This window comes from Rhynchophorus ferrugineus, unplaced genomic scaffold, assembly GCF_030347505.1.
Source record: "Rhynchophorus ferrugineus isolate W39M unplaced genomic scaffold, kcgeb_rfMv2 rfM5, whole genome shotgun sequence".
NCBI lineage: Eukaryota > Metazoa > Arthropoda > Insecta > Coleoptera > Curculionidae > Rhynchophorus > Rhynchophorus ferrugineus.
In genome coordinates, this window is record NW_027472584.1 from 7,303,035 (window position 1) to 7,326,781 (window position 23,747).

The 23,747-nt window shown below is 30.0% G+C and overlaps 2 protein-coding genes across 3 annotated transcripts in view; one reads left to right on the forward strand and one right to left on the reverse strand.

Moving 5' to 3' along the window:
- LOC143197611 (long-chain-fatty-acid--CoA ligase ACSBG2) overlaps positions 1–16,243 on the reverse strand; it is a 23,314-nt gene extending 7,071 nt beyond the window's left edge. Inside the window, exons 1-3 of one of the 2 annotated variants that reach the window (XM_076406162.1) lie at positions 16,194–16,243; positions 4,874–4,984; positions 4,186–4,228 (exon numbers count right to left, since the gene is read on the reverse strand). In XM_076406162.1, the coding sequence (XP_076262277.1) occupies positions 4,186–4,207 (22 nt within the window). In that variant the 5' untranslated portion in view covers positions 4,208–4,228; positions 4,874–4,984; positions 16,194–16,243. Of the gene's footprint in view, positions 1–790; positions 1,211–4,185; positions 4,229–4,873; positions 4,985–16,193 lie in introns of those variants that run through there. The other variant, XM_076406163.1, reaches the window with a different exon arrangement.
- Positions 14,462–23,736, forward strand: LOC143197613 (proclotting enzyme). The gene is made up of 6 exons (XM_076406170.1): positions 14,462–14,598; positions 16,750–17,269; positions 19,090–19,433; positions 19,498–19,690; positions 20,703–21,120; positions 23,432–23,736. The coding sequence occupies exons 1-6, from the start codon at positions 14,562–14,564 to the stop codon at positions 23,588–23,590; spliced, it is 1,671 nt and encodes a 556-aa protein (XP_076262285.1). The 5' UTR covers positions 14,462–14,561; the 3' UTR covers positions 23,591–23,736.
- Positions 23,737–23,747: the final 11 nt, after the last annotated feature.

Below are 23,747 nucleotides of genomic sequence, written 5' to 3' on the forward strand. Positions count from 1 at the left end.
TGGCAAGATTTCGAACATCTGATTTTACGTCATACCAGGATGAAGGTAAACGTCGAATGATAGTTCAAAGTCCTATGTAAAATATACCACTAAACAATCAAAAGTATTAAGAAAATTAAAGTAATTTGGCGCCACAACTATTTTAACAAATTAATTACATTAAAAGTTGCAATGTTTTTTTAGACATATCCTATTTATTTATGTACGGTTGTATAGATCCATAATTAAGTTCGAACAAAATTAATTAAAATGTTCGGTTTAAAAACACATTTTACATTGATTAACACTGGACACCAGTATTTAAAATATGAACAAAATTCATTGAATGTGTTCACAACATTAAATTCCAAACATAAAGACTTGAATACCTTTAGAGGCAATAGATTTGGATTGTTATGTATGTAAATTTTTATCCATTTTAAAATTAATGTGATAGTTACAACTATTTCAGGAGCAATGATAGTTGCTGACGAACAAGGATGGATATCCAATAAATAAATTGATATTTTTGGTACTACTGTACTAAAATAGAACTATTAATATATTCAATATTGATTAGCTGTGCTATATCTGTATAATTTATCAAAATAAACAAAACACTCCTGTCATAAAATAATTCACATACATGGATTAAGTTTTACCACATTTTTCAGACCTCATATATTTAACTGCTTTTTATTTATATGCATAACTGACTCATTCTCCTTTTATTAAGAATAAAAATAAAACTAGTTCGACATATTCCTCCTGATTTCTACACTCCGAAAATACGTTTCGTTCTTTTACATACCCATTTTAAATATATTCTTTCCAACACTACGGTATTGTTTCAAGTTTTAACAGTTATTCTAAATTAACCTATAAAAATATTCCAATGTGACATCTTTGTTAGAACACTATGTATTAAATGAAATCCCGCTTATAACAAACACAACAGTTCACGTTATTTTATCTAATTTAAAAGTAATGTATTTAAAACGTTTTTCGAAAAAGTTTTCATTCAATACTAAGTTGGGGGGACGGTCGACTGAACAACTGCCGCGTAGCTTCACTTAAGTCACTTTGACAACGACTGAGATGCTTCGAAATGTTTAAACAAATTCTTGAGTTGGGGGGGAAGACTTATCAGACGAGTTAGTACGCTATTTTCGCCAAAAGTTGTTCATGTATGGATTACGGGGAAAAAACCCGATAAAAGTGGCGTGTTTATGAAATGTCAGAGACGTAATTGAAATTTTTTTACGTTAAACTTAGTCGTTCCTGTTCTTTACATTTAATTTCGGACCTTATCTTTCTCTTTTTTCTCTATATATTTAAGAATAAAATATAATATTTAATTATTTTATATTATTATTTCAGCCTTAAAATAATACTTAAAATTATATATATATATATATATATATATATATATATATATATATATATATATATATATATATATATACATATTTATTTATTTATTTAGATAACTTTAAAGCTTTTTGCTTGTATTATATTAGTTGCGTGAAAAAGTAATTCACGTTTTTTTTTTATCAATTTTTTTTAATGATTGCATCGATGGATACTGTGACTTAAGAGCAACAATGAATAGTGGAAAAATGAACCACGTATTGAATTCCTTTTAGCCAGTACTGACCCTCAAATAAGATCTATCTTCTTTATATTTTTACCTCAACTACTTCAGAATTTGTCAAATCAAATCATCAAAATATCATTACTTTATACTTATTTATTGATCGAATTATTTTATGTTATAAACAATTGACTGTAATAACTCTAAAAGGTTTAAAAGGCTTAAAAAAGATTATGGTGTACCACATGTACACCAAATGCTTATGCAAGTTACTCTTTAATAACTCTACATAAATAACATAAACTGAGAACATGGAATAGGAGGTTTTATCGCATCCACCATATGGTCCAGATATGTTTCCATGTGATTATTATATATTTTTCTCTTAGTTTAGTTTTTGTATTTTGTGAATAAGTGGATTATTTACTAATATAAGTACAAGTATCGAGATATGTATTTTTATGAAATTTAATTAATTTTAAAGCGTTGTTAAAAGTTTCTTCCAACAGTGATTAATTTGACGAATAAAAAGGTAATATCTTACATATTTTAATAAGTTTATAAAAGAGAAATTCCTCTTTTTAATTTTAATTATTTACTTTCTTAGTTTAGTTTTTGTATTTTGTTAATAAGTGGATTATTTACTAATATATATACATATTATAAGTATCAAGATATTTATTTTTTTGGAATGTAATTAATTTTAAAGCGTTTTTAAACGTTCTTTCCAACAGTGATTAATTTGTTGAATAAAAAGGAAATATCTTACTTAATTTAATATCTTTATATAAGAGAAATTTCTCTTTTTAAATTTGATTATTTACTTACTAAAAATATCTTGAATATTAACATTTTTATTTGATTACACTAATATTTTAAATTTTGATTAATTAATAATGTACGATTAGAAAATATAATATGATGATAAATATATTTTTCATAAAATATATGAAAAACAAAAAAACATCGAAAACACCGACACAAAAATACCAAGGGAATTATAAAAATATTCTTTGGTTAGTTTCAAGGCAGTATTTACTGAATGAACAAGCTAGCGAACAAAAATAACTACAAGCTTATTTGAATATTTGCCGAAATGGTTTATGGATTGATGGAAAGAAAGTGAATCTTATTCGGTTTTAGCAATAATTATAAAGTAATCGAATTAAATACTACATCATTTTCTAATAAAATAAGTTAATTATGATAAAGTATTCATTTATTTATCCATAACAATAGTTTATTTATGAATTAAATTGTGTATACTATATAAAAAATTAACGGCTTTATTCTGATTTAGTTTTAGTTAATTAAAAAAATCAGGAGCATATAGTTTTGAACCAATTGAAGATGCAAAAATTTATTGAAAAAAGCTTTAAAACATTTTTAAGTAGCACATTTCATATTAACGGAGATTATTTAAGGGGATGAAATTAATTAATATATGTATTTTGTAAATTGTAATTGGTTTGTTCAGTAAGTTCTTGGATCGACTTTAAAATTAAATTTTCCACGTAATTTTTTTAATGTCAAAAAATTTTACAAAATTTTCGCCAACAATGTTGTATCATTATAGAGATTATAGAGATTTTTTGGGATGCAAATAGAATTTTCATCCTGGATTAACGAAGAGAGTATTATTATAACCATTTTGATCAATTAATTTCAGAAATTTGTATAAAAAGACCCGACTAACAGAAAGAATATGTTATTTCCTAAGACTTTCCCAATATATTCGTCGGATTTAGTTCCCTCTGACCCTTTTTACACCTCAAAAATTATTTTGTGGAAAATATATTTTCCTTAAATGAACAGCTAATATCTGCCGTCTTTTTCAAACTTTCTTGAACACTGCTACAAAATGGGATTAATAAGTTAGTACTATGTTTTAACCAATTTATGAACTTTCACTTAAATTTTATAAAATATGTTGTTGAATTACTTCGAACCAATACATTTAAATAGAAAATTAAATAGTTTTCAACAGATTTAGCTTGCGTAAATTCAAATGTAAAATAAATTAACCAGTTTGATCAAATTAACAATGGCAAATATATCTAATATGAAAAAAGGTAATACACTTTTTTCAATGTTTTAATAGTAATTTTATCAATTGTGGATCTGTGAGGAATGTGGGAACTGTGGATCTTGATGATCTTCAATAGATATGATTTAAATTTGCGTAAATTCAAATGTGAAATAAATTAATTATGTTAATTAAACCAGTTTAATGACGGATTAACGATATTCAAGTAGTTTATAGATTATATTAAACACTATTATTGTAATAATATTAAACAACAGCCAATATGACAAATAGTTTTTTAATGATTAACAATTTTTTATGTTAATATTAATGAAAAAAAAAGATAATAATATACACAATTTATGAAAAAATTATGAAAGAAAATATTTTTCCAATGTATTCAAGTCGCAGAAATTATTAAATTGTCTTGTTTTATTGTACAATAATAATAATAATCGATTACATATTGCAAGGACAATTCAATGACATATTTTTTGACCGTTCTAATATCACTTGACTTTAAGATATTTTTGTGTATATAGTAGAATATTATAAAACAACCGTACTTTTGTAAATAAATACTTACTTATGATTATATCATCGGACATAATGAATATATTTCAATGAACCTGCAAAATAATTTAGAATTACTATGAATGTTTTCAATCTTTTAACTGTTTCATTGATTTCCGTCATCGAAAGTGTGTCAAATTCTTTATTTAAAAAAGGACAGCAACCAAAGTGTAATATGCTTACCAGTTCCCGTTATTTGATATAAAATAATAATTCGAAATAAAATATTTGATTGTTCGAAATTGAATAAGTTTTATTTACATCTGACGTTAACATTATTACAGTTTAAAATTTATTATCACACGACAACAACTTTATTTTAAACGAACTTTTATTTCCACTCAATTTAGATCATTAATTATTTTATATTACACCAATTAAAAATGAAGGGTTAATGTTGAACATAAAAAAGCTTATTTGGACTTTGTAAATGTCATTGGTGAAAAATTTAACTTTGAAGCTACGTACTTTATCTAAGATATGGCGTGTTCGATGACGCAAATCGAATTCGAAAATAAAAGTACAAATACAATTTCAAAAAAACGAATTTAAATGTTATTAATTTTAAATAACATTATGGAATATATTTGCATTTATAAGCTAGGTAAATGACCTTCATTTTGACCTGTTTTACAGATAATATCGACACTATAAACATATTTAATTTAAAATAACATTTAAAATACAGTAATTGTACTTACCTTCCCTTTATATTGTCCCGAAATCACTATAAGTTCTCTATTCTAGCTCGAAATATTTCGACTTCACAATTATAGCGTTCATCAGTGCAAAGAATGATACTTTATTTAAAACTAATAATAAATATCAGTTTTAAGATTAGGATAATTAGTTTGTTGTTTAAAGATTTGTCTTATATAATAGAAGATAATGTAAAATTTTGCTCTCATATTTGTTCCATTAGCTAATACGATTTTCAGTTATTTCACTAAATAAAAGATAATATTTATTATATGTTATTTAATTATATTAGAGATTAGAAATTCTAGTTATGTTGTATAGGGTATAGGGGTTAGGGTATAATTTGTCGCTTATTTTTTTAATTAAAATTAGTACGTTATTATATTTTTTTTATCTTAATGACATCATTATTATATCTAAAAAACCACATAATTTTTGAACCTATTCAAGTGCAGAATGAATAACTCCTCTACACTTTGGAAAGATGTTCAATTAGGTTATTGCATGTATTTTGATCATCGATATCTATTGGTGAAAAGTATCAATGTAAACTTATGTCATATTTCAATTATCGGATTTTTGCCGATCTTGGTGTGATAAACAACGGCCTAAAATATTGTATTGTAGCAAAAAAGACCAGCAAAAGCGAGCAACAGACGCAAAATCCATCCTTTTGCATGACACCACTCGGCCACATGTTGGCCACACAAGAGTTTTGAAAAACACACTGATGCAGTTTTAAAAAATTCTGCGGTACCCAGTATATACACCAGGCATAGCGTCTTTGGATTACTACTTGCTCACATTGATGCAGCATTTGCTGGCACACAATTTCAAAATACCTGGTTCCTTACACATGGTATCATCATGTTTCCAGACAGATGGGAAAAAGTTGTAGAAAGTAATATAAAATATATTCTAGGTTAGTCTAATGATTTCCTAATTTGTAGACTCCATTTCTGGTGTGAGAACCCGAAAATCTGTCGAAATACCCTTCCTTCGTTAATTTTATTCTTTCATTTCATGGAAATTGTTTTCCACTCGTGCATTTGTTAATGTACGAGAGTAACCAGAAATGAGAGGGAGTTAAATCTGGCAAATAAGACATTAATTATCGGGATGAGTTCTTGAGCTATATAAAAAACTATTTTCTATATCCACTTGGTCCAAAAGTTTAAAACAATAATTTAATTTTATGCTTTTAAGCTTTTATACATATTAAACCGTAAAATACGTAGGTATTAAACCATTTTGCGTACTATTAAAAATTTCAATCTAACATATTATCAGTCGATTTCTAGATCTTATCTTACTTCAGAAACAAAGTACCAAGTTCACACCACTCAGCCTCTTGTTTAGAACCATAATAATTCATAGTAATAAAATATTGCACAAAACATAAACTATGCCCAATCAATAAATGTTTCTATTCGGAAACAGCGAGAACTAAGCCCCAATATAATTATAAAAAAGTCGTATTATTTTTAAAGTGTTTTTTATACTCTAGTCTGTTGAAAATAATTAAATTTCAAATTTAATTCTAATGAAAGTGAATGCAAATTATATTTAAGACCCCCAAAGAAAAAAGTAATTCCATGAAAGACAAAACAATACCAAACCAATAAAATGAAACACATTTCAGATTATTCTATATACGTATAAGAATCTGTGCGAGTTATGGAAAATAATTAATTAAAAATTCAATTCAAGTGTCACCACACACAGAGACAAATTGTCCATAAATGAATGTTTTTATATTGGTATAGTCATATTAGTAACTAGCTTGGCTTAATCACGATCTTGTCATTTAAAAAATGTATGTCTACTGGTAGAAGAAAAACCACGAAAATATTTCATTGTACAAAGGAAACTGATAAAAAATTTTGAAATTTGTAGAAACACTCATGCATTAATTATGTTGAAACCAACTTTCTTCAACATTAGTAAGTTACCTAAGAGTAAATAAGGTTGATTACAATTTTTTAATGTCTGTTATGCTGTAATAAAACAGTCTTATACTAAATGCTATCTATTATTAAAAAAAAACAATCATTTTAAAAATTAATACAAGGTATTCCAGTGGGAATATCAAGCTAGAGTCAACTGTATTTTTGAACCTGATGTGCAAAATGCGTTTATCTACTGATATAAATCAAATAAAAAGATCTGCAAAGTTATAAAAGTAAAGGTCTTGTTTCTTGGCCTCGTCTAACTTGGTCGTTTACAGAATTGAAGGCAACGCTGTCGACCATTTCCAAAGATGTCCCATTTAAAATAATTACAGTTTTACAATGGAAAATAAAAATAATTTTAAAGAAATAATTAACAAAACGTAATAAATTCGTCGCTTTTGATATGTTAAAGACTATTTAGAAATAAAATACTTTTTGGATATGTTTATTAAAAATTTATTTAAAAAAACATATTTATACACAGTGGAAAAACACCAGTGAAAGCAAGAGTTTCACTTAAGGCTAAAAGTGTTGTAAGTCCTAAGATGATTGGTGAAAAATACAGATCTACACATTAATTGAAATATTGTATGTATTTTTAATTTAATTTACTCATTCACAGAAAGAAAAAATCTAATACATGCACGTCAGTTTGGTTTTATAAATAAACATTCAACAATCGACCAGGTGCATTATAACACAGATATCATTAAAAAAATTGTACGAAAATAAACAATATGTTTAGATATAGCTCAAGCTTTCAGCAAGGTTTTCACAATTCCTCTACAAGCTTCAGAAACAATGCAGTGAATTCTTAAACTCTCTACTCTTAACCTCTCTTACTCTTAATCTCTTAACTTCTTTAGATCTCAGGTAGAATGTTTATAGTCATACTCAAAAATAAAAAAAAACTAAAAAGGGTGTACCACAGATTCTTTACCTACTCTACACATATCAAAAGTATACCCTGGCTACATTTACTGATGATCATGCGATAGTTGAAGAGAATCAAACTATTTGGTCTTGTTTAGCTGTGTAGGAAAGAGTATAAAAAACATATCAAGGTGTTAATTAATATTGTAGTAATATGTGTTATAAGCTGGAAGTAAAGGTTTATAATATAGAGTCTTCTAATCATAACTGCACTGTCCTGAATCTGGACAAACTGTTATGTTCTGATTAAACTTGTTACGCCAAAAGAAGTCTCCGAAGTTATAAAAAGTAACATCCATTCACAGAAAGCACCAGGTTATGACTTAATAACCTAAGGGAATTCAGTTATGGGAATGTTATGTTATGTTATTAGAATGCCAGAAGTAATGTCAACATAATACAATTACTTCAAAATAAAGTCCTGAGAAGGATTGTAGGTACATCCAGATACTATAGGAACAATTACTTACACCGAAACCTTCGAGATTCGTAACAAGAAATGAGGAAAGACTCCCATGTAAGACCGAATTGCTGCAACTTTTGGACAACATTAAGGTAGGACGCAGCCTCAAGAGAACCAAACCGCTTGAACTTGTGTAGTTCACCTTGCATTAATTTTTATTTTATTAGGCACTATGGACCAATGGGTCTTAGATAATTACTTACTTTTAAGTCACTCTAGAATAAATTAATAATAATAAACAAAAAAAAATGAATAATGATTTGATTTAAACTAGCTAAATATCCAGTATCAAGTTTCCTGAGATATTAATAGGGTTCTGCCTAAATACTGTTTTCTGTTTATTTTAAAAATATTTGTTATTTTAATAGTAGCAAAACTTAACATTTCGACATACATTTTTTCGCCTCAAAATTATCTTATCAACCTCATTTTTGTTTCGAAAGTAGTGTAATTTTGCTCAATTTTACAAAACATTATAGATTATTGATTCTTTCCTCAGTTTTCCACAAATAATGGAAAGTTGTAATCTTGCATAAAATAATAATCATTTCAGTTTACATGGATATGGGTTTACCCATTACCTAGTGGCTTTTTCATTAAATATAGCAAATTAACCCCGGAAAATATCCATTAGATTCAATCGTCCTAAAAATCATTAATGAGAATTTTTTCAGAACAATTTTCTTTTTATTTTAATAATCTACATAAAATAAGCTCAAAGCTTACTTATTTGTTATCTAAATTAATTTAGAATTGTAAAAACATCAGTGGGAAAATTGAAACATATATTTCCAGAAAATATATGATATAATAGACAAAACGGAAAAATATATTGTCGGTGATTAAATTCTTACAATACTTGGTTTTTATCCATTAATGTGGTTTTTCTTTTAATATTATTATTATCAACATATTTTCATTAGCAGTTTATATAAAAAGTTTCATGTTATATATTCAAGTTAAAATAAAATTTGCGAAATACCTCCTCAAGACAGCCTGAGTTATGAGTGAGATGATTCAAGAACTTTGTCCTTTCAGGAACAATCAAAGTTCATTGCTATTGTGATAAGATTTATTTTCGATGCACGGACCATAAAAACAACGCATATTTTGTAACAGGCAAGAATAATTTAAAAATACTTTTCCAGATCCGATGAATGATCTAAACTATATTAGTTATCATTTACGGTATCATAAAACCCATTATTTAATATCCCACATGATTTAAAATAACTGATTGCATTACTCTAAATATATTTTCTATATATAAAATCTTCGTCTTAATTAATTATCGTAACTGCATCACACTAGATTATTTAAAATAAATAAAAGTTAATAATAATATATATTTTTGTATTGCGAATACTTCAAAATATTTTATCTTATATAAAACTCACAATCAGATCATCTTATCGTTACATATTTAATCAACCAATATCTGTTTTTTAATTCAAAGGTTATTTATCTAAGATAATGGAATGATTTAATTTTTATTTGTCTCCTGCTATTTACTTTTTATGTTTTACGCAATAATACATTTCTCAATTTACAGTATATTGTAGATTACCATCCGAAAACACTCAAATTATATCAAAAACATAATTCCTTGAAATTGATCATAAATCAAGGATTATTTAAACACTATAGTAGTTTGATATATTAAAAAAAGTGGTTATTTAAAGAAAAAAGTATATCCGTTTATACTTTCATTTCTAATACAAAAAACTCGACTGAATAGTAAATTAAAGTGTTTATACAATAATTTGGTAAAATTAATCAAATACATTTTGTACTCATACTAAAAGATACTTAGACAGTTTATAAACGCATTAATAATTCATTAAATGTCTTTATTTACAGTAATGATGGCGTGTTCCTATTTCTTATGTGACTGTTAAGTATATATGCAACCAAACATACACATAAAGTTAATAATATTGTGTTCATTATACAGTTTTAGAAATGAATAAAATTTATTTTTTAATATATATTTTGATATAAATATAATAATATAGTAAATATAATAAATATAATAACGATTTCTTCATTTATAACGGAAACAATGCTTTTGTTTTAGAAATGACGTAGAGATGTCGCGAATTATGTATAATTTTATGCATTATACTAAAAGGGTTCATGACAAAATATGATAATATATAGAGTAGAAAATATTTAGTTTTTAATATAAAAATATAAAAATTATTAATTCAAATACAGAAACTATTTAAAATAATTACAAATGCAAATCATAGTATTAGACCATCAAGTAAATTATATTCAATGACCTACATATATTTAAAACATTAATACATACATTTAATATATATTTAATAGTTTAAAAACGAATAGGGTGGATGACCTATTAGTCTTTTTATTTTTAATCAATTGTTTATTGTATTCAAGTGTAAATTTGGATTATTTATGAGAAACTTTTCCAGAACAAAGTCCTAAGAAGCATCGTAGGTGCACCCAGATATTACCGGACCATTTATTTACATCGAGATCTTCAGATACCGACTGTCAATCAAGAAATTAAAAGAATTGCAAAGAGACATGAGGAGAGACTTCACTCTCATGTTAATTTCGAAGTATTACAACTCTTGGACAACACCAAAACCGGACGCAGACTCAAAAGGACCAAACCATTTGAACTTGTGTAGTGTGTTGTAGTGTAGTGCAGTGAGGTGCATTAGAAAAAACTCAAAGTGTTAAAACAATTATTATTATGTTAGAGACTATGTAGGACTGATGAGTCCTATTAGATATATACCTAGATTTAAGCTATTATAAGGACAAATTGTAGGTTAGTCGGCAACGACTAGTAACAATGTATATAATTATAAAAAAAAAAAAAAAAAAAAAAAAAAAAAAATTTATGAGAAACTGTTTATGCTTTGAATTAAATGGATAAATGGATTTTATCCATCCTGTCCAATGTGAATTATTTGCTATTTTAATTTAAGAATATTTCGTTGCTCGTTGGACATTTCTCTGTAGTATATCAATTGAATGCGAATTAAAAAAAAATGGCTAATCCTAAGATATTTTCAAGAAAAAGTTCAATCGCATCAAAGGGTTGTTGCGAAAAAGCTCATCATCTGGTTGTGGATGAGTTTACTTAGATCCAGGATTATCTCTGTACAGGAGGGGGATATAATGCAGGTTTTATCTGTAAAGAAGATAATTTATCGTTTAGAGCATTATATAAAATGTTGTGTTAGATCGACTTATCCTTATTGAACACAAGATTTATTATTCTGATAAACTTAAACAATCACAAAAGTTTCGGTTGAAAACATACATATTATTGGAAACTGTCAGGCTTATCGTGAGAAAGGTGTACCGCTTTTGTCAATACTATACCGCTAAGAGGTCAATTGAAAAGTCCCCGGCCTGACATATAGATCTAGAATCTGCTAGATACTGCGCTGCTAGAAGCGCTGCTAGAATTAAATCCATATGCTTTTTAGTTAGCCCTAAGCCTCCCTAAGATGCGCGTATAAATTTGACAGCTGTTAGATCATCAATTTGTGAATTATAGCATTTTGAGTGAAGCAACTTTTGTTATTGTGAAAAAAAAATGGATAAAAATGAATTTCACGTGTTGATAAAATATTGCTCTTTGAATGGAAAAAATTCAGTTGAAGCAAAAACTTGGCTTGATGCTGAGTTTCCGGACACTGCCCCAGGAAAATCAACCATCAAGGATTGGTATGCTAAGTTTAGACGTGGTGAAATGAACACCGAAGACGGTGAACGCAGTGGACGCCCAAAAGAGGTTGTTACCGACGAAAACACTAAAAAAATGCACAAAATGATTTTGAATGGCCGTAAATTGAAACTGAATGAAATATTAAAAACTCTAAATATATCAACTGAACGTGTACATCATATTATTCACGAATATTTAGGCATGAGAAATTTCTGTGCAAAGTGGGTACCGCGCGAGCTCACTTTTGACCAAAAACAACGACGAGTTGATGATTCGGAGTAGTGTTTGAAGATGATCAAGCGTAATATACCCAAGTTCTTGCGTCGATATGTGACAATTGATAAAACATGGCTCCATCATTTCACTCCAAAGTCCAATCGACAGTCCGAATCCGAGAATCCTATACGAGTGAACTGCACACGATTAACCCGCTCCAAAGCGTGAGAAAACGCAACAGTCGACTGGCAAGGTCTGTATTTTGGGATGCGCATGGAATAATTTTCATTAACTACCTTGAAAAAGGAAGGACCATCAACAGCAACTATTACATAGCGTTATTGGGCCGTTTGAAGGACGAAATCACATCGAAAAAACGGCCGCATTTGAAGAATAAGAAAGTGATGTTTCACCGAGACAATGCACCATGTCAAAAATCCATGAATTTGGCTTCGAATTTTTTCCTCATCCACCGTATTCTCCAGATCTAGCCCCAGCGACTATTTCCTGTTCTCGGATCTCAAAAGAATGCTCGCTGGGAAGAAACTTTCGTCGAATTGTACTACAAAAATGGTATCGAAAAGTTGGAGGGTCGCTATAATCAGTATATCACTCTTGAAGGGAATTATGTTGAATAAAAAAAAAATAATTTTGCCAAAAAAAATGCGTCTTACTATGGTAGGCGGAGGACTTTTCAATTGACCTGTTATATACGATTTTTTGACAAAGCATCATTCTCCTTCAGTCGTAGCCTTCTCATTTGAGTACTTCGATTTAGGGATGGCAAAAAATATCGATATTTTTCGCCGATATTTACTTGTCCGATATATCGATATTTTTTAAAATATCGATATATTTCTTCTCGGTCGACAACCCTACTTCAAGTAGTAAATTATTATCTTTGAGAATCAACCAAGATTCTTTAGTAGATGGCTCATCGGAAATCCATCATAATCCAAAGAGCCATCTTCAATGAATACTTGGATCCAAAATGTTCTACCTTTGTTCTACCTCCAAATCCACTGATAATACTATTACTGAACTCAATGCTTAAAAGATCGATTCTTTCTGAGTAGTGACGAAAAATCATGTCATGCCATTTAGGGTGTCTCTGTTACTATGCCAAATCGAACAGATCTATTCGCTTATGAATATTTTAAAATGATAAATGATATCCAAAAAAATTATGTTGCAACCAAAATCAGGTGCAGATATAAATTTTCAACAACCCCAAATTCAGAGTTCAGAGTTAACACAAATAAATTTTCACAGCGAATATTTGATGCTAACATACCAGGTGTCTCGGTAATTTCTTTCCAGTTCTTTCGCTAAAGAAAACACGTTATTTATAATGGACAGTTAAAATGTATTGATTGAAAGTGTTGACCATGTTATTCTGTACATCTTGCCCATCCCTCAGGGAAGTGATGGGTACCACTCCAAAAGAATAGTTTCTCTTTTGAGCTAAAGTATTCATCGAACAACTTTTTAACTTCTTCGAAATCAGCAATCAGAAATCAAAAATCAAAACTAGGAGTATGAGTATCTATATGAGACGTATGTAAATTGTCATGCTGCAAAAAACACCTTACCATGTTGTTGAACGTATTGTAGACGTTTTCGAACAATGCACAGTTCAAATTGATAATTTGTTATCGGTAGCGATCAGTATTAAGTGTTTCTCCGGATTTCAACAGTGCGAACAGAAGTGATTTGGCCTTGCATTCAATGCTCTTTGCTTTGCTTCTCCAGGTAATAACAATGACTTTTTCGCTTGGTATTTTCGAAATAAATCCATTTTTCATCACCCGTTTCTATTTGATGCAGAAGTGACTTCCTTTCAAACCCTTCAATAGAAATTAATTAGGTCACGAAAATTATTACAAGGTAAATAATTAAATTAATAATTAATCAATGTCAAACTCAAACAAGGATAAGAATTTTCTCTGAAACATGTAAACAGTACTGGGAAATTCGGAATAACTTAATCGCAAAATACATAAAACAATATATAACGGTCCGACATCAAAACATTATTGTAAATAACTGAACAAAAGAAATTATAACAATTTAGCATGTCCTCAATTTTACAAAAATACTGTATGATCATTTATAGATATACACATACATACATATTTAGATTATAAATTCGTAACATTCGCAACTGCAATAACAAAATGACAAAATTTATATATACATATATATGTGCGAGTTATAAGTGAAATTTGTCTCGAACGAAAGTAAAAAGCATCGAGTGGGAGCCATCTGAAGAAAGAAGGGAGTCAACGTACAACAGTCACTTTCTTCAAGCTGTCTTCACAAAACAATATTTGGGTCAAAACTTTGACAAGGTTTAGCTTTTAGTGTCTTGCGGTGGTTGTGGATGTGGTAGCTGATTGACATTTTGGATTAGCATGCAAATCAAGATGCACCTATGGATTACATTCATCGGTATGTATATTATAAATATGTTTTTTTTTAGTTTTTAAATAAAAATATTTTTTAATAACATTAATGTATCTATCTTACCAATAAACATAAACAAGCAAATAGTTTATGGTTTTGAGAATTTCAAGACTAGTAAACAAATCCATATAAGAATAAAGATGCCAGGGTTGTTTATTACTGAATAACTATTTACTCTTCTGAATAATTAGAATAGAAAGTTGATAAAAAATGAAGTTCAGTAGTTTACACTAAATAACCATAGATATTAACACAGAAAAGTCTTAAAAGGACATGGTTTGAAAGCTGAGATTTGAGCTAGTTCTTGTCGATATCAAGTAATTATTAAACATATAAAGGTTTTGTAAAAATTCCTCCCATTATCATATAATGTGATTTATATATTCAAATATAAATCATGTAAGAAATATGTTATTTATACATTCATATTTAATAATATAAATAAAAATAAATCAATGTTAATCCGGAGTTTAAGGGGTATTTCCAATCACTAAACAAACATCTACGCATTTGAATAAATAAAGTTAGTAATAATTAAATTTTATGTTTTTGAGATAATGAATGGACAAAAACATAATATTCTCACAGTGATATATAATCGACAAAAGAAAAGTTTAATTAACTATTAGACAACGATCCATTCATCTTAGCCGCCTACAATGTAACATTTACGGAGCGAAATCATATTAATTAAGGAAAAATCCAATTAAAATATATTTACATTTATTAGAAAGTATGTTATTCATTTTGTTACATTTTAACCCAAAAGTTCATGTTGCAAATTAGGCCCAAATCGCTTTTTTATTGCTTTATTGTGAGAATGTCATCATTAATTCGTTTATGTGCTTCTTACATCTATTTGAAGTGTGTAAAAACCGAAATAACGATTCAAAAAAACAAATATAATTAAAGGAACGCGAATTTTGTGAGGGTGTTAGTTGTTCTAACATCAAAAAGCATTAATCATACACTTTCCAATTCAATTGTGTAAAAGTCCGGGTCACCGATTTAATTTTCGCTTATTTTGACATTTATCGCTTATACTGTCTCATTTTTACCACTATTATCGATTAACCAACAACAAAAAAAAAAGATTTAAAACTACGCATAGCTTATTACATTAAACACCAAGGCTTTCCATGAAACCGTATTGGGTCAAATTGCAAAACATTGACGGTTGTGTAATTTCGGAATCCCCTGTACCTTATGCAACTAATATTTGCTATAGTTTCAGTGTCAACGAAACGGATATACCGGACATACTTTTCTGAAGAACAAGAGAGAAAGTAAAAGTTTTTCAACGTCATTGCCAAGTCAAACTTAAAACAACAAATCGAAACCAAAACACATTTAAATAGTTTTTGATATAACGATATTTATAACAATCTGGCAACATTGTCCGTTTTTATAGAATATTTATCATTATTATAATGTTGATGCCAATTATACATAATTTTTTGGTTTTCTTTTTTATTTTAAATATTTATTATCAAACTTGAAATATTGATAATGTTCTAAATATTTACAATTAGTAAAATAAATTAATGTTACATATCTTCTTGTATATAATGTAGACTTACTGTTATTGTGGATGCTTTTGTCGGAAAAACAACTTGAAAAAAGGCATCATTACTTACAAATTGTTGGAATCAATTGATTTCATTTTCACCTGTTACAATAAGTGAGATTGCTGAGACACTAAATATTAATGCCATTACGGTTTCGAGATATTTGTGAAAGTTTAGTCTGATCAAAGAGATCGATACGCATCAACTAAGCAATAAAAATTTACAAGACCACATTACTTGATGGGATGCAAAGAAAACGTATTTCTTTTAAAATGGCGACAACAAAAAAAATAAATTGTGCACTTTCAACCTATTCCATGCCATTTTTAATTGTTCTATTCGCTGTTACTGTTAACTTATTAGCGAAATTTTAATTATATATAATTTAGATTAGTTATTAACTCATTTGTTGGTGGCAAGTATTTGCTGTAGGTTTACTCGCCTCATCCTTAAAGCGTCATGGATTTGAAACCAGTTAAAGCATAGCAAAAAATATGTAAAATAGAGTAGAAGAAGAAATAGTATAAAATCTGATAAATTATAAGATTTTTAATTATACTGATTTCAGGAAGACTCCTCATTATCTGTTTCCTGTTTCCTCTTTCGGATGAGTTTAACCCAGGTCATTATTACTCCTATCCTCAACAACAATGGTATTCTGAGCCTGTACCACAAAGTCCCAGTTGGATTAAAGTGAACAGACCTCGTTCTGTAGCTCCAGAAGAATATCATCAGTTGAGAAGATCGAATGACGATGTAGAGACAGGACGTCATTTTCGTCCAGAAACTATATTTAAAATAACTGAGACATTAGGAGCTTTAAATACCGTAGGAAGGTATTTGGTGAATATGACTAGAAGTGGGGATGGTGTTAAAGTATCACAAGAAGTACCTAATGCATTATACACTATCAGTAAGAATGTTTTGGGGAGAAATGTTACTGATACCATAGCACCGTTTGTTCGGGAAGCTCTTCCGTTGCCTGAAGCTGGGGATCCAACCAGATTGGATGAAAAAGTTGATACTAAAGAGGAGGATGATGATGATGATGATTCTAAAACGTGTACAACCCCAGAAGGAACACAAGGGTAAATTTCTTAGAAAATTATTATCAATGCATTTTGATTATATTTATGAAAACTGTGAAGTAATTTTGAGAATTCTTTAAAGCTTCAAGGTATTATTGCTTCTTTATTGCTAGCCACTACTTTTTTGGATCGTTCTGGCAGCATTTAATTTGAACATGTGAAAATTCTAGGGCGATTCAAGAAGTAGCTGATTTTCAGAAATCTATTCGCTCAGTCAGACTCAAAATTCAATAGCCATGTGATTTTAATGCGCCTCTGCTCTGATAACGTCCGTCTTTCTTTTGATACGCATCAACTAAAGTCAGCATGATTGTTTCAGTTTATCAACCTATAATTACTAATTCGTGAACTTTTTTGGTCATTTAAAGGTCGTTCTTTGTTAACTGTATCGAAACTACTACTTGGAAATCGATGTAAATGTCCAACAATACTCCATTGAGAACTTTTCTTTCTTTGAATTAAAAATTAAAATTAAAACTTTCTGCACCTGATGTTTTGTTGGTTTGTAATTTCAATCTGTTGAAAAATTTGTTATTTATCCATTTATTATGCTTTATATTATTTAATAGCATAAAAATATCTTAGAGACAGAGCTCTAAGAATTTACAAGTTACAAGTGTCCTTAAATATATAGTCTTATTAATTCCTTACAATTTTGCTTATTTCATAATTTTTATCATTTAATATAATGTCTCTGAACTTCTATACAGTTGTATATTTTGTATTAAATTTGTTCCTGTAGTAAGAATCCAAGAAACTATCGATAAATGCTTCTCTATCGGATACTACCTCTTCGATTCATAAAAACCGTTTACTACATATCACCTTCTTAAGTAATAAAACCAACCATAATTCAGGTGGATTTAAATCCGGCAAATAGGGCGGATATTGCAACAATTCGTACTTTAATTCACTGTTTTTCATGATTTTTTTTGCTGTGTCCTCCCTTGATGAAAAATAATTTTTCTTCTGTAAATTAGATCTTCTCTGAGACTTTAAATTCAGCTGGTTTTATTGTGTAACCGTTTGGAAGTAATTCTGAAAAAAATTCTTCTCGTTGCATCTCAAAAAAATGATAGTGACTGACCCACAACGTCTTGACTAATTTGTGGACATTAACTAGCTTTATTCATATAACTTTTTGGTCTATTGTTTTAATTCAGGATAATAATAGTATACTCAAGTCTCGTCCAAAGTGATGACATAAACCACTATACCCTTTTAACTATTTTTGAAGATGCTTTCTTTCTTGGAGAATCCAAAATAAAAAACTTCTCTCAAAATATTGCTCACGCTACCTAATTAGACATCTTTTCTTATTAGTTAACAAAAAGATTAAATGTTGAATCTCTTTAACACTATATATTATCGAACACAAGACCTAGTGAGGAACCTATCACAGTCTACCGCTATAAAAAATACTAGATAAGACAAATTAAACCGGAATAACCCTAAGAAACATACCATCTGACCCAGTAAAGTCTTGTTAAATTCTCTTCATAATTCGACCTTGGTTTGTGCTTTTATGTAACCTTCTCGGAATAATCGAGAGAAAGTTTTCATTTCGCGTCTCATATTATAGCTTCTTTGTTTTGGTCAGCGGCTGTTCTTTGCTGATAACTTCTGTTTTCTAATTCAGATACATCAAATTCCGCCGTAATAGGATGCACGTTATTGGTGATTGTACTTTCAGAGAAGGTGAAAAAAAATGTGTACAAGAGCAGTTATTGTAACAGAAAGTTTACGTCATTAATTTAAAAATAGTACGCTTTTTCTTGTGATTATAAATTTCTCTTGTTAATCTTTTTTATCCTTGGTAGGTACTGCAACGATTTGAGCGATTGTCCGCAACTATTGTTGAATTTGGGAAATTTACGACAATCTCTTTGCTTTAAGAGTTTATTTGTTCCTGGAGTATGTTGTCCGCGTACTTCTGAGGAGGGATTCACGAATCTGGAAGTTACTACTCCAAATATTGTTCGTACTACCACTCAAATTCCTCAACCAGTTACGTCGTCAATATACTACAACACAGAGAAACCAACAACACCTCGACCAATAGTGACTACATCGCTAGTTCTCACACAGAGCAAGCCTGTAGTTGTATCTCCTGCCAATATTCCTAGTTTACCTCCTCTAGTTGATAACTACGTCAATCCAGAAGGTATACATACCAATACATTTTAGAGGAAATGAATCTGTACAATGTTTTCCTATGTTTTACTCAGATTGTGGACAACCAGAGTTTGCGAAATTCCGTGTAGTTGGAGGTGAAGAAGCTCTACCAGGACGATGGCCTTGGATGGCAGCTATTTTCCTACATGGGTCCAGAAGAACCGAATTTTGGTGTGGGGGTTCGTTAATATCGGCAACACATATCTTAACAGCGGCTCATTGTACCAGAGATTCCAGACAAAGACCGTAAGTATTTAAATCGTATTGCACTAAAATAAAAACGATTCGAAAATAGTAGCGATAAATAATATTGAAAGTAAATGTTATTATGTTACTTTCACATGATTACACATTTAGTAATACGAGGCGAACACGATAAGTGTGTAAACATTAAATTACATTACCTTTATACCTAAAATATTACAAGTTCTGAGATGTAACTTTTAAATTTTTGAGCTTGCTGAATCCGAAAATGACTTACTTTTTATCATAATACGACACGTTTTTTGAAAATTTGGGTAAATACGTCAAACGTCAAAAAAAGTTATTACATTAAAATAAAAGAGAATGGAAAAATATTATTTTATGTAGAAGCAATTAACGATAGCACACACTGAAAACTTTTCTTATTCCCAGTGAGGCCCCACCTTGCATATTTTCGCTGATGGGAATAATTTGGAAGGTCTCTCTCCATCTCTTTAATGAACTGAGGAAATCGTTCACTCACATTTCTCAAATTTTCCGGAAAGCAGTCGAGGTGGAAACAAGAAAATGTACTTTTGACTCATCAGGCAACCTAAAGCTTGAAATACTTTTAATATTTTCTTGCTGATTTCTTTAAAGTTAGGGCCTTTAGGATTGCCTACAACTTCCTCTACAATCTCCTTGAAAGCAACTCACCTTTCTTTTTAGTGATATAATTGTGGATTAGTCATAAACTGTCTAATGTCTGGTTTGACGAAAGCACCGTCCTTCACTTTTGTTTATGAGACGTCTGGAAACTTTGAATATGTATTTGAAGCAATCTCCATCATTGGGAAGATGATTTTACAAATTGCTTCATCAATCCCAACTTGTGCAGCCGTGGGAATAAGACCCTATGAGGAGGTTTTAATATTTCTTAAACAACGTCCTTTTCACCAACTGTAAGCATGAGGATTCTTTTTGATGAAAACAAACAACCTGAAGTCAGATTATTCTAACGCTATTTTTATTTAAATTAAAAATATTTTCATAAGTTATTTTATTTTCTATATAGGTTTTCAGCACGTCAGTTTACTGTTCGATTGGGAGATATAGACCTTAAAAGAGACGATGAACCATCAGCCCCTGTGACATTCAAAGTAACAGAAATCCGAGCCCATAAACAATTTAGCCGTGTAGGATACTACAATGACATCGCCATTCTTAAATTAGACAGACCAGTACGGAAATCAAAGTACGTGATTCCATTGTGCTTACCGCCTCCAGAGTTGAAGAATGAACAATTCGCTGGTAAAAGGAGTACCGTTGTTGGCTGGGGTACGACGTTCTACGGTGGTAAAGAAAGTACTGTTCAAAGACAGGCTATATTGCCGGTATGGCGAAACGAGGATTGTAATCAAGCATATTTTCAACCAATCACAAGTAATTTTATTTGTGCAGGATATTCAGAAGGTGGTACTGATGCATGCCAGGTAAACTATAAATATAAATCGACTGAATTAGACACACAGTTCCAGAATTGAAAATGCTAGAACTGTGAAGTAATTTTGAGGATAATCCCTTTGTTTAGCAGGTTTGTTAGCAGATCCATGTAATTTATGAATGGTACTAACCTTCAGATGATAGTTATTTATAAGCTGTATTTAATCAAATATTTTTAATAGATAAAAATAATGCGCATGTTGATTAAATATTATTTGTTGATGCAGAGAAATAATGTTGAAGCCAAACGGTTGAAGCTTTATGGAGGACTATTAATGACTTGACTTTCTGGTATGACTGTGGTCGTCCTAAGCCTGCAATTGTTTCGGACAACATAAAAAAGACCGCAAAATAGTTTTGAAAAGACATAAGATAAGATTGTTAACAGGACTTCTCGATCATCTTCGATTATGATCCATGTCATTTTCGAAGCTGTTTGCTGGGTCTTCCACAGAAAAGGTCCATTTCACTACAGAAGTCTGTGAAGTAATCAGACATGACCAAAGCATTGGCAACAATTCCAACAACTACATGACAAAAAGCATTGGACAAATATATCCAAACCATTGTATTCTGCGTCTCTGAATATATTCATCAACTGTGCTCTGAGTGTCACATCTTAAACGGATGACCTCATTTCTGATATGATGCAATGCAAATATTTTCAAAAGCAATGCAAAAATTTGTGATACATGCAAAATACTACGCGCACCGTCTTAGAGAATCAAAAGCTCCTGCAGCTTGGCCGATTCGGGTTATTACTTCAGCAATAGATATCACTTTTTTCCTGTATTACTGTACAATCTCGATTGGGTTTAAAACATACCTGGTCTTCAATTGTATGATCTTCATAAACACCTTCCCAACAATTGCTAGAAGACGCAATAGTATTTACAGTGTTTACTATAACCTTTATTTTCTGGAGTGAGGTATAACGAATCGTACTCGTTTGAAAATATATAATCCATATATAATAATAGTACATAATCTTATCTCATTCTATTCAAAAAATTACCTTAATAAAAAATCCTTGTCAAAGGAATTTCGTCCTAGAGCCCTCCTACCTCCCAAACAAATGCTCGAAATGATTTAACATCCCTTTTCCAGGCTGAAACGACCTCATCCGTCGCTACAGTCATAACTTTTGCCCCCATACAACAGTACCCAGTTGTGTGTTAACTCAGGTTCGCGAATCAATATAATCGCCGGGCCCTCGTGCTCAATAACGGCTGCCCGATCAGCGGGTGCCATATCCCAAATTTAATGCAGTAGCAGTAGTGATCCACAGGGGTCAACTGTGAGGCGGTTTCGGTTTAGTGTATTGGTAAGCCCAGAGGCAGTCCCACATAACCCGGTCCAACTTGTCACTCCAGGGCAAGTCTCCGCGACCAGGTATGCGTCATGCATTCCGCCTGGTTTTTAGGCCAAAACAAAAAAAAATGATTTAACATTCATTCTAGGGACGCAGAAAAAATATCGATATTTTTGGTAATATATCGATATTTTTCAGAATAAATTAAATATGATTTTTAAAGAAACCTTTAAAATCAGTACTTAATTTTAAAGGTATAGCGATTAAAATGATATTTTTCTAAATATCGATATTTTTCCGGCGACCAACACCCCATACTTCATTCTACATCAACAAGGAGACGTCAGCTGATGGCTCAGGCCTAAAAAAATCTTCACATCAATATATGACAATGAAACAAGATCGTCAGCGTGACCAAAAACAAATCCTTCTAGTAAAAAGACATCAAAAAGTTAGAAGAACAGTCAATGAGTGAATGCATGCTCTTGAAATAGGATATTTTGATTAGTTTAGTCGAATTTCTAAAAAAATGTTTTATTTTTTAAGACTGAAGGCCAAGTCATGTATTTTAGTTTAACTCGTAAATATATATATATATATATATATATATATATATATATATATATATATATATATATATATATTACATTAGAAATTCAACGAAACACTCACTGCAGATTATGCTTTTTTAATTAAAAACCACATTATCTATAAGGTTTTAGTACCCCTGATTAATTCAAGCACTACACAAGTACAGCACAGAAAAATGGTCGTTGTATAAGCAATAAAACAACAAAATAAACATACAAGTATATGGAAATGCTTCAATGGTACATCTTATACCACCTACCATATTCACCAGACATTGCTCCCTCTAATTAACATTTATCTCGATTGGTCTAGCTGAGTTCATGTAATAGCCTCAAAATTACTTCATGGTCCTTTTAACCGTACAAATTATTTAATAAAATGTGTATTGTTGTTTTTAGGGTGATTCTGGGGGTCCACTTATGTTACATTGGGATACCAGATGGGTTCAAATCGGTGTTGTCTCGTTTGGTAATAAATGTGGCGAACCCGGATATCCTGGCGTTTACACCCGAGTTACCGAATATATCGATTGGATAAAAGAAAATACAAGGACATAACCCTTAACGAAAGGATGTGCCATTGTAAATATAACAATAATATATTAGTATATATTATAACTGTAACGATATTAATTACTTCCTTCTATTTACACTTACAAAAATGGGCATCATAAAGTGTTTTGTTAATGTTGAGGTTCGCCAAATGATACATAGT